The 12,836-nt window shown below is 31.3% G+C and overlaps 2 protein-coding genes across 2 annotated transcripts; both read left to right on the top strand.

Moving 5' to 3' along the window:
• On the top strand, window positions 1–883 carry LOC132731679 (uncharacterized). The gene is made up of 2 exons (XM_060717893.1): window positions 1–250; window positions 609–883. The coding sequence occupies exons 1-2, from the start codon at window positions 62–64 to the stop codon at window positions 792–794; spliced, it is 375 nt and encodes a 124-aa protein (XP_060573876.1). The 5' UTR covers window positions 1–61; the 3' UTR covers window positions 795–883.
• A 135-nt stretch (window positions 884–1,018) lies between these two features.
• Window positions 1,019–3,218, top strand: LOC132731683 (ensconsin-like). The gene is made up of 5 exons (XM_060717896.1): window positions 1,019–1,057; window positions 1,336–1,456; window positions 1,603–1,823; window positions 1,963–2,217; window positions 2,437–3,218. Exons 1-5 carry the CDS (start codon window positions 1,019–1,021, stop codon window positions 2,578–2,580), a joined length of 780 nt encoding a protein of 259 aa, XP_060573879.1. The 3' UTR covers window positions 2,581–3,218.
• Window positions 3,219–12,836: the final 9,618 nt, after the last annotated feature.

Raw genomic sequence — 12,836 nt, 5'->3', positions numbered from 1 at the left:
AGTTGTCATATTGTTATATCTGTATAAAACTTTATTTTAAGGTCGCACAACATCTTTCAACATGCAAAAGGGTCCATCTGATGGCTGGTTCCAGCGTTTTATGTCGAGACACCCGGATCTTTCTTCAAGGAAGCCGGAAAATTTGGACAAAGGCCGCATGTCCATGTCAAATTATAAAGTAGTTGGAGACTACTTCGAATTTCTGGACGGAATATTGGGGAAATATGGCATTAAAAACAAGCCTAGCCAGGTACTGATATGCGCTTGTTTTGTTTGGTTGTTTGTTTGTTTCATTTTACGTCTTTTCCCAACAGTATTTCAGTCATACAGGCGGGTAGTTTCCTAACCATCGTTCCTGGAGAGTTACACCAGTACTAGATTTCCTTCCTCCGCGCTAAACTACCAAAGCATCTTCCGGGGATCAAACCCACGCCAGAGAGGTAACTGGATTAGAAGTCATCGACTCTAACCCCTAGACCACGGAGGCGGTAACAACATTATGTCTTAAATATGAAAAATAATGAAAAACACAGCATCCTTACAGTTTAATACATAAGACAACCAATAATAAGTTTTTTTTCCTAACAATTACTTTTGCATATTTGCAGATCTTCAATTGTGACGAAACCGGGTTCACCGGAAAAGAAATGCCGAGAGCAAAAGTATTCGGTCCAAAGGGAAAGCATGTGTTTCGTCAGAAGATATCGTCCAGTGACCACATCACCGCACACCTGTGTGTGTCTGCAAATGGCAGATTTCTTCCTTCAATGATAATCTTCCAGGTAAATAACTAAGTTAGAAAGACGAAGATGTAGAAGATTCGTCATTCCAGTTTTCATAAAAGTATTTTAACAAAAGTAATTAGATAATTAAGTTTATGAATATCGCCGTGTTGTCATGCTACATTCATTTCAAAAATCATTTTAACAAAAAACATGTACTATAATTGTAGATTATAGGACCATTAAAGGAAAGATATGCAGCTGTCGTTGCCAGTTTGGGACAAACCGGTTCGTCAATGGTAATTGGAAAAGCAAGGTTCCCATTGGTACTTAAGGTAAAAGAATAATATTAATAACTAATAAAAGATAAATAAGTGATACTACAATAAAAGTTGTACATTTTATTAAGTCGGACTTTTCCGATACATAATATCTTAACGTTACGATAGGTCCGGTCCGGTAGTAGAATATTGTTTAATAGTCGGTAAGCGAAGTCAAATGTATTGTTCAAATGCAATAATAATAATAGCCGTCGAGGTTTTGAATTGAATGCAAAATATTATGTGTCGATTGGACCGCATAAATAAATTGTAGATTATTTTTGATTTTTTAGCATGCATTAGACAAGGCTACACCAGCATCTATTTCGGATGCCTTTGCAGTGACCGGCATATGCCCTTTCAATCCTGATGCTGTTGACAAGTCACAGTTGGTTGCAGCGTCATTTGAAAAATGTTTGTGCTTAAGGTTCTAAGTTCTACATGTATATCACAAGAGATAGATATATTTCATTTATGAGCTGTTGTTTGCACTTTTAGAGATTATTATAAGTCATAATATACTCCATTGGCATTAATTGAATTTGTGTCATTTATTGTAGACAAGCAACGTTCTACGGACAGTGACAAGGATGTTGTAACGACGTGTACCACGTGCGGCTCTTACGCGAGAAACCCCCTTGTTGTTCATGGTTTAATTCCCCAGGAGTTGTCTGATATATTAATGCCGCCACCAGTTAAACCACAGCCACAGAAGAAAAGTAGGCGGCTAGTAACAGAAGCAAGACTGATAAGTGGTGCAGATATGCTTCAACAACTTAAGGTAAAGTTCAAGAATTGTAAATTCAATTTACATCAATATAATTACTTTCAAAAAACAATGAATTTGTTAACGCAAAACTATTCATTCTTATCAAGCGTTTCTTTTGCGCAACGTCTCGATGTACTCTTGTACATTGCAGGAAAAAGAAGAAGAGGAAATTAAGAAACGCGAGGGTATCGAAAGAAGGAAAATAGAATTGAAAGAAAAGAGAGAACTCAAAACTAAAATGGAGCAGGAAAAGAAGGCTAAAAGAGAGCAAGAGAAAGAAGAACGAGTGAAGAGAAGAGAACAGCAAGAAGAAGAGAAGAGGCAGAGAAAGATTACCAGGGAAGAACAAAAACAAAAAAGGAATAAAGAAAGAGAAGAAAAACGAAAGCAAAAGCAAAAGTCGACGGTAAAAAAACCTTATGAGCAATAATGCTTTCTTATATCGTACGGACATTATGTTTTGCGCAAATGTTTCGAGTTTTTTTTATTTGTGATTAATTCCGAAAATTATTAGTATATAATTGAAACATAATTTGCAATTCAGAAAATGCCTTGCCACATTTTTTAGTCATATTAAGTTTGTACAAGTTTATTGACAATTAAAAATGCTTTTGATGTGTTGTAGGTTCATGTAGCAGAGCATCTTGCTGCTAGCTTCTATGCTTGTGATGTATGTGGAATAAGCGGTGAAGCTGATGATGAAGAGCGGGGAATCGCGTGGTATGGCTGCGACAAAGACTGTTGTCAACGCTGGTACCATGATGACTGATTAAGTCTTGCTGAGATGGAATGGGTACTTGAAAGTCTGGAAGATAGTTCCAGCTGGTATTGCAGACTTTGCAAGCCATGGCTCTACCAAGAAGAGTAAATCTGTGCTTACTGTGACAATTGTGTAACTGTTATTTTATTGTTTTTGTGTTTTGATAAAAAAGCAAAGCAAAGTGATAAAAATTACTGAATATCAAATACGATAAATGATTTATAAAGAATTAATACGTTTATTGTGTTATTATTTAATAGCCCATACACCCCATGTACGGGCCTCACCATGGTTCGTGTCTATTTTTAGTGACAACTTGGGGTTTTCCGATATTTTAAACTTGCCTTTTATAAGTAGAAGTTCCCTTGATGAGTATTTTTGTGATTTATTTTGATTCACGACTATAAAATGTTATTAAACTAAATGTCCGGTAAATTGAGTTGTATGTACGTTTTTTTTGGCTTTTATAATGCCCCACTTTAAAGACGCTTTTAATGGTCAGAATCATAAATCTTAAGCATGAAAATATATCGAGAACATAAATTAAGAACCTAAAATTAGTTGGGTAAAATTTCATGATTTTTTATTGTTTTGAATAAAAGTTACAGCTAAAAAACCTCATATTTTGTCCGGTAATACGTAGGACCCCAGTATAGTTATGTATAGTTTACATTATATTCATTATTAACATAATTAAACAGTCAAATATGTATTATGAAAACACACATATTGATAAATTAACACACATATTGCACATTGGCACCTTGTGATATTTAAGTAGATAATACTTACAAATGACATGATAAGACTCAATATGTGACTACAGGAATTTCTAAGCATTTTCTTTAAAGGCACATTATGTCTCGGAAATTCATATATTTGAAATTCTATAGAATGACAATTACTTGCTTTTTACTTCGACACATCGACAAAAAATCAAAACGATTAATCAATGTTAGATACAAATAAAGTATACTGACAATAGTTTCGTCAGAATATTTAAAAGGTATATTACAAAAAGGATTATCTAGCTTTGATTGCAATATGTTTTGTTTTCTACATGTTTATTTTCCAGATCCTTTAAACAACTATACCTTTAAAAACGTTTAAAAACATATCTCAGATAGTTTTGATTTTCAGAAAAACAATGGTTACAAAAGAAAAACAAAAAGAATAATACGTAAATTTGAACAAGTATTTTTTTCATTTATCAAAATAAAATCGTTTCTTCGTTGAATGTGAAAAAATAAGAAGAAATCTATATATGTTTTTTTATAACTGTTCATCGATTTCATTGGTTAACGTTTAGGCTAGGACGAAAGATGCTTGATTTAGAAACGCATGATTGATAATGTGCACAACTTATTTGTTTGTTTTTTCAATCATATAATCACTCTCTGAATTCGTTTACATCTACAGTCTCGTTCAAATTTCGTAACATTTAAAGTAATCAGGGATAAGCAACGATGTTTTCCGAATGATATAACGATAATTGGACGTATCACGTTTTATATCACCTTTTATGTGTAAAATTAAAAGCGTTATGAAAAAACAACACCAAAACAACAGCAAAAACAAACACATTAAACAAACTAACACAAAAAAGAAAAGTGATCATACCTTAGAATGGCGTTTGGTTTTATTGAACAAATTATATACGAATATGTCTATTTTTTTGTTTTTTTTTGTTTGTTTTGGGTTTTACGTCACATCGACTTTGTATAGGTCATATCGCGACGTTCCAGCTTTACTGGTGGAGGAAGACCTCAGGTGCCCTTCCGTGCATTATTTCAGGCACGAACGGGCACCTGAATAGAACCACCGACGTTCCGTAAGCTAGCTGGATAGCTTCTTCACATGAAAGAATCCAAAGTCCCTGTCGGGATTCGAACCAACAGCGGTGAGGGGCAAGTGGTTTGAAGTCAACGACCTTAGCCACTCGGCCACGGACGCCCCTATATGTGTATTAATTTAACCATTTGTCTAATGTAAATGCAAATTTTACTAGCGCAATTTAGGTTACTTCCCCTTTCCGCGTAGGGGAACTATCAATATGACATACGCCGATGTCTTATCACGAATTTATCCTTATTGACTACCCAAATATCTTTGTATATTGCATTAAAGATAGTACACAGTAGCTCCTTAATATCGTTATCTTAATATTTACATAACAATCAATCTATAAAGAAAAGAGGGTCCTTAAATTTGAAAAGGTATTAACCCTTTACCACATATATACGCAAAACAACGCACTTTGAACCCCCCCCCCCCTTTTTAGGCCTCAAATAGTGAAAGAAATGTCCTATTTGGGCCCCAAACATAAGTTTTCGTTTGGGAAATGTTGCTAAAAAAATTGAGCACTTTTTCGGCGCCGCCCCCCATCCAAAAGATACATCAGGGGGTTGCCAGAGAGGGGATGTGCCCCCTTCTGTTAGGGGGGTTTGAAGGGGGCGGAGTCCCCCTCATCGCTAAGAAAATTTTGGACTTGTGAGAGGCTAAAAATGACCCCAGGTCGATCATAATGTAACGTTTAACCAACGCTGAAAAGCCTTTGACTCTATCTCAATTCCTTGAGCAGTTGCAGCACTTTGAAATAAATTTTGATGGGAAAAATCGAGGCAAAATAGTGATTTTTGTCAATTTTGAGATGTCCCCTCGTTGCCATGGTAACAGGAAATTTAAGACTGAGCATGTCGTTACAAAGGCAATGGTCCAGTTAACATTTGTGCCAAGTTTGATTAGTATTGAAGCATTTTTCATAATTTCATAGCAGTTTGAACTTGTAACAGGTGGCTTTTCAGTGAAAACGGCCATTTTTCACAATATGCTCATGGGGGAAAGGGTTAACAGATTTCATCTCGTAGAAACGCAACACAGTGATTAACGCTTTATCAATACAGCCTTTTCTATATCTGTTATTGATAAACATTTAAATACCAAACTCAGTAGTTGCGTTCCAAATTAAACACAGATTGTTTAGACAAAAGTATAATAAAAGATAAACAGCCAAACAAAGAGATATAAGTGGATTATGGTGTATAAGATAATTAAGGTAATTTAAAGTTCAGGTGATGGTATAATAAAAGAGTGTGTAGACATAATTGTTTGCTTCTTAAAAAGCAAAACTAGTGTAACACAAACAATAATAAACACGTTAGATACATAATTTTGTTGTTATCTGTTATGTTTGTTAGATAGGTAGATAGATAGATAGATCTAGATAGATAGATAGGTAGATAGATAGATAGATCTAGATAGATAGATGGATGGATGGATGGATGGATGGATGGATGGACGGACGGACGGACGGACGGACAGACGGACGGACGGACAGACAGACAGACAGACAGATAATAATAATAAAGATAATGATATTAATAATAATAATAATAATAATAATAATGATAATAATTATTGAAAGCCGGCATGGAAAACAACCATTGGACGTTGATAAAACATATTGTAGTATTTATTAGACATGTAGTTGAATGTTTTCACCGCTGTTCACTATTTTTCAAAATTGATATTTTTAATTATTTAAGAAATTAAATTTAATAAATATAAAACGTCTGAAATTTGAACATCGTTTCCTGTTTATATCTATATTTAACATTTCAAAGGTAATTATTATTTTTCTTTTATTTTTAACGTCACTGACAACACTAACTATATCAATTATAATGACTATAGTTATAACAAAAATAATGAAAACGACAAACGAAACAATTATCAATCTTATCAATCTATTAACAATAATGACGAAATGATGATAATGATAATAGTTATTAAATAATGCTCATACTACTTCTAATAATGAACTAAACTTATAATAAAAAAAAAAAAATTAAAAAAATAATATAATGAAAATGACACTAAATAATAATAATTTAAATCCGCCAAAGCGACATCTAACTTATTTTATTGTTATGTGAACTTTAACCGAACTCAGGCTTTACTTGTGATATTTGAGCAGTTTTTGATTAAGTAAACTTGAAATAAACCATTCAGGTACATAGTGTATAGATTTAATTATTGAAATGTTGATATTTTGTAGATTGTCCAATGTAATTGTGGGGATGGTGATGGTGATTATGATAATGATAATAATGATAAAGATAATGATAAAGATAATGATAAAGATAATGATAAAGGCAACAGCAAATGAAATATTACAGTAACTGTTGAAGATTATAAAGTTTTTTTACGATGACGATTATTACATTACTTCGCATTTTGTTTTGCATTACTTGCAATATCGACCGTGAAAAGTTCCCATAATATAGTGCCCAAAATTTCCAATCAATTTTTCGTATCGGATGTTTTTTTTGAAAAACCAATGCGCGATACAAAGCATTTAACAGACAGGGGGAAATAATATATAAGTTCCTTGACTGTCATCAGAGTTTCGGTAAAAAAAAAAATTGAGTAGAAAAGGAAGTTAAAAAAAATGAGTTCAATTTATCATGATATTTCTGCCTGTCACCACAGAGTGTAAACGCTTGATTGGAGTTTGCTGAGATTTAATATATATATATATTTTTCCGTCTTGCCATTAGACATATTTTGCCTAAAACGATTGATGTTTTTAATATTCTATAGAAAAGGCAAACATAAGTCAGAAGTTCATTTCCTTAAGGAAGTAGAACTGAATGTGACATTATTTGACAGAATATATTTCATGAAAGTCAACCTTAAGGAAATTGTAAAAAAGATTTTACGAAAAGTAAAAAAAAAGAAAACAACAACAAAAAAAAACGCAATTGAAGAAATAATTTACATGTTTAACTAGTTTGCAGTATTTCAGTATTTATTACCATATTTCTACTGCATGATGAACGCACTATTTTTGCATAATTATTATGACGCCTTTTTGGTTATGTTGGTAGATGATCTGTGCCGTTTGCAATTTGTAAATAACTTTCTTTTCACTTGAAAATATTTTACTTTTAAATGCATTTAAATGTTGATTGCTTTCTTAACCTTCGTACGCTACTGGAGTCCTAGGCTGAGGTGATATTAAACGTAAATAAGTTCTCTGTTTGAAACGTGGAACTTGACAATTATCGGTCACACAATTTCAAATTGAAAAAGATAAAACATGATATCCCCCTTGTTTATGAGAGCCCTACTCAGCTTTCGACCCCAACACAATACATCAACATTATTTAAAAATTTGCTAGCTTTCATACAGATTTCCAAATCGAAACCTGGGATTAAGGTATTTAACAAATAGTTTCTTTCAAACGCGTTGCTGTGGATATGAATTAGGAATTCATGCGATTTCAACGCCAGAATTTTGATCTCTGTGATGATATTTCTTTTGAACTTAGTATAATTTATGACATCTCTACAGTTGAGAATTTCCAAAGAAAAAATGTACAGAATAACTTTGATTACCTTTTCAAGATAGATTTGAACTTGAATTGAAAAATGAATTTGATATTGACTACGAACGACAACTTGACAGTTACTATACAGTTTTGATGGTTCATAAATCGGCCAAAAGTAAAACACCATGTCAGCCAATCACAATATTGCTATTTACTTTGCATGTTAAATCGCCCTAGTCTTTAATCTTACATTTTTAAATGTAATAATCAAATGTTAGAATATGTACAACTAAAAACAACAGGATTCTTTTAACCATACCATGACAGGTTCTTCTCTCAAATACCTTTATCAATAATATAAATATAATCAAATAAATAGCTTCGTTATCATTAAATATTTCCGCATCATGTCTAAATTTGTAAAATCCTCGACACTGACACCTGTGAGAGGGAAATAGTTCATGTACAAGTTCCTCATTTAAAGAATTTGTATTTATCAACGTATCGGCAAGCAAATAAGATAATTCAAGTAGAAATTAAGTATCAAAGTAAATTAAAATAGATGTCATGCATTAATCATCTGTATATGTGCAAACAAAAACCTGTAACAAAGCATACGGGGGTCCATTATGAAATAGTTGCCTACACGTGAAGTTTAAGTATACAATGTTTACTCTAATGTGATTATTATTCGAATGAAATACTTTATAAACTACATATTAATTTATAAGTCTCCATTATACCCAATTTACCCAAGGTAAAGGGACATGGTAAAGTTAATTTGCTCAGAGAAGTTCATAAAAGCAGGCAATCTATCACCAAGCAGTTTTCATTCCAGAAGGAACTGCTACCAGCCGATTTGGGATGGCAAAAAAAAATGGAACACAAACTAATACAAGCAAATCAAAAGAAACAAGAAAGATAACAATTGTAGAAGGAACAAAGGAAAAAAAAGACAGAAAGAATAGAGAAAATGAAAAGTCCAAATTTAAAACTTTATAAAACATACATTATCATACAATCGTTCTTTATAGAAGGTGTAGCGTCGAAGTTATTTCACAAATGCATAAAATGCATTTCCAGCATACATTTACATGAAAATAGCCTTTTTTGTCTTATAACATCATTTTAAATCGGATGTGCATGGGTGTAAAAAGAACTGTGGAACAATTTAATAAAGTGTAATTCATATTTCACTCTTTTCAACGTGTGATTCAATCTAAATCTACTTTATAAAACAAAAATAACATAGGTACGTCAAGATTTTTCATATTGATAATGTAGGACAAAAAATATCCCCCTTGCAAAGTAATCTTTTAAGAGCACTACTTATATTTTATCCCGATCACCAGTTGATTGAACAAAAAGTGTTTTAACATAGACATCTCAATGACAGTCTACTGATTAACGAGGATTTATCGCTATCAGGGTGTCTTACTCAAACGTGAATTTCAGACAATGTGCACTTTAGAAATTTCTGATGTACTTAATATAAAGAAAACTCGTTCAAAACTGAAAAATGCTTTTACTAAACATGGCAAAATTGAGCTTTTCCAGAAATCTTTAGTGTGCTCTTTCTACACAATTTCGCGATTATGACTAGAATGTATTATATACTTTGTCTTGACATGCTTATGTGTCTCATTTAACTCGCCATGATTGATTTAACATGTTCTTTATAATAGTCTGTGTATTAAGTAATATTTGCCTGGACATTGGGACAATAACAAATAAAATAGCCTTTATTATATTATGCTATAATTTTCATTTCAATAGTCAGGAGTTCAGAAAGAATGTATGCTAGTGCCAAAACGGAGCTTTCACATTATAAATAAAAGTATCAACTGTTTCACCCTAAGTTAAAGGTTTAAATAAAACTACTAGATAAAGGAAAGTATCTCCTTGAAAGAAGCTCAACATTTCCCATGTATTGTTTTTTGTTTTTTTTTCTGCATTATAATTTTTAATATAGAACAAAAAAAACCTACAAAAAAAGAAAAAAGAAAACACACACAAATCAAAAAAGAAAAAGAAATAATGTAATGGTTGGATATTTTCTATAATTGTAATTCGACTGACACTCATATTAATAATCGTAAACGACAGCACCAGCAATATTACCACCACCACCAAAATAAAAATGATACTGGTGAGATTTTAATAATAATAATAATAATAATAATAATAATAATAATAATAATAATAATAATAATAATTAATTACATCAAAATATATATATTAAATTAACATTGATAGAAATTATGACTATTATAATGAAAATCGTTATTATCATAGTTATCAATATCATTGCAATTATCGTGCTCGCATACTGCTTGTTACATTCATCTTTTTATAGTCGCAACAGCTGAACAATATCAAGGACATTGCTATCTTATTTACTTGAAAGAAAGTGTTTTTATTTCTTCAAACAATATTGGCAATTATAATGTGTACATGTAAGCACACGCAGTAGTCTCCATTTTGAATGTTTATATATCCGTTTTAACTGTCTTTATCAGTCAAAGATTTTATTTAAATCTGCGTCATAACGAACGTTCTCATTTTAACCTTTCTTTATAATTGAATATGTATGACCTAATTTTTAACATTTTTACTAGTTTAATGATATTCAACTTTTCTACTTTTTTAAAGAAAGAAAGATATGCATTCAAATTAAACGAACCAATGATAAAGTGCTAAAAGAGAATAATACTATTATCTTCTACACGCTTTGACTACCGATCTAAAAATACACATGTTAAAAATGCATTAATAGCCCATTGTGTGGGGTAAAGCTGAAGCAATATCAGTCATACATATTATTTTATTTTTGTTGTGTTTTGCATCCCAAGTTTGATATTTTGAAATTTTGTTTACCCAGCATGAGTTGTTTTGGCGCGATACACAAAAAACCGAGATTATTTCATGCAAAGAAAAACAATTGTGTAAGATACAATGATTTTATTTGTTTATGCACATAAAATAATATACAGTAACATTTATTGCTTGCATCACTCAAAGAGATAGTATATTCTTAAATCGAATATATATTAAAATTCATTACGTTCAATTTGCTAAAGTGATAAAACTTTGTTTGAACACCTGTTATATGTAAACTTAAATCTATACAGATGATATAAGTGATATACGTACACACATTCCCACATGATTATGCTCACTTTTAACAAGTATTCCTTTTATTGGAATGATATTAAAATAAGTGATTATTTAATCAGTTTAGTTAACGAGTTTATTTTTTAGCAATTATAACAGGGCTATGATTGTTAATTTTTATGATAAGGGAAGTTATATATGCAGTGCAACTTTTTATTTGAATACACAATACACGTAATAAAGAACGTTAGAAGACACATCATCCCTCTCCTTTTCACGTCACAAGAATAGATTGATTGCGACTTTGATCTTTAACTGAACTGTCTGATTTTCATTGCACTTGAATGTTTAAATATACATATTAAACAAATATTTGAATTATGTTTATACCGAGAATATACACTTATATACGGATAAGCCAATATGTGTTAAATAAAACAAGAAATGAATTATCAAAATATTAAACATAAAAGATCAAAAAATAGAACGACGTTAACAGTAGAACACAAAATCTAACAAAACAAAGGGACATCAAACAAATAATAAGCAAAGGAATAAGTAATCACTGATCACCAAATTTGTTTGCTAAGGTATGCTATTATATGCTAATATACGAGTACAGGTAACTAAAGTACATACGAAATATTGATTCTTAATAAATTGCTAGTAGTGACACTAGGACTAAACATAATATAACATTAACATTTTACATTGAAAACAAGCGATGTCAAGGCTAACATTAAGTGCATTAAACTAATAAACTGATTAAATTGATAAAAATCCGTAATGTGTTTAAGCGAAGCAAGTTATCTATCCAAGATTTACAAATGACATTGAACACAAAGACGTATACTTATGTAACAAGAGATGAACAATGAAATAACAACAACAACAAAAACTGTTGTTTTTTACATTGGATATCATGATGTCTACTCCTAAATAAGTTATTTCAAATATGTCTATTTTGATAATGATCACTTTTTCAGCTTTATGAAAAATCCGTCTTTAAACAGCCATAAAATTATTATTAAGGGATTAAGTAATTATTTTGTTCACTTTTTATAGTGAAGGACGCTAAACATACAGTGCTACATTTCATTACCTTTCGAATGATATAAGCAATTAGATGACTCACCGCCTTATTTGCCTTTACGTCACATAAAGAGACCTACTATATGACTTTGTTCTGCAAAGTCGCTGTTTGGTGTAAATATTAAAGGTACAAAATACAGATTTAAAAATATTTGTACTTCACTTATACTGATAATACAGATAACGAAATGTGTCATATGTTGAACTACAGATGAATATAATGACCTTCCAAGTGCAAATGGTGTGTGCACAGGTAGAAGTCATAATAACTTTACATGTTGCAACACTAGTGTTCAATTGTTTATTTTACTGTGCAAAATATGATTAATAATCCACGTGACCAACAGAAATTTCTATAAATATCGGAATGTATTAGTAACGTTCATTGTTTTGAAAGATAAAAATATGAGCAAAAAGTCACTTTAAAATTGTAGAAATAAAGATAAAAAAAAGATGGTACGGAGTTTACACAAGAATGCAGGCTCTTACAAAATGTAATCATAGAGGGCACGTATAAAATGCTTACATTTGGGCATTAAACTAAAAACAAGTACATGAATTATTATTGATCATTGAATTCTTAAATCCTTTAACATTATTCTTATATACAAATAACACAAATGAAGATATCTATATAAACTGTTGGCTGGAAACATATTGCCAGAAATAAAAACACAAATGACTGTTAAGAGATGTACAGTTTATCTCAACTAGAATTGATTTTTT

The sequence above is a fragment of the Ruditapes philippinarum genome, unplaced genomic scaffold (assembly GCF_026571515.1).
Source record: "Ruditapes philippinarum isolate M1 unplaced genomic scaffold, ASM2657151v2 ctg8998_1_1_1_1, whole genome shotgun sequence".
Taxonomy (NCBI): Eukaryota; Metazoa; Mollusca; class Bivalvia; order Venerida; family Veneridae; genus Ruditapes; species Ruditapes philippinarum.
Note: the sequence above shows the minus strand (reverse complement) of the source record. Positions and strands in the feature narration are given on the sequence as shown.

Coding starts and splice junctions, on each gene's coding strand:
- LOC132731683 (XM_060717896.1), top strand. CDS start 1,019: ATGGTAATTGGAAAAGCAAGGTTCCCATTGGTACTTAAG. Junction 1,058..1,335: donor GGTTCCCATTGGTACTTAAG/GTAAAAGAATAA, acceptor TTGATTTTTTAG/CATGCATTAGACAAGGCTAC. Junction 1,457..1,602: donor TGCAGCGTCATTTGAAAAAT/GTTTGTGCTTAA, acceptor CATTTATTGTAG/ACAAGCAACGTTCTACGGAC.
- LOC132731679 (XM_060717893.1), top strand. CDS start 62: ATGCAAAAGGGTCCATCTGATGGCTGGTTCCAGCGTTTTATGTCGAGA. Junction 251..608: donor TTAAAAACAAGCCTAGCCAG/GTACTGATATGC, acceptor GCATATTTGCAG/ATCTTCAATTGTGACGAAAC.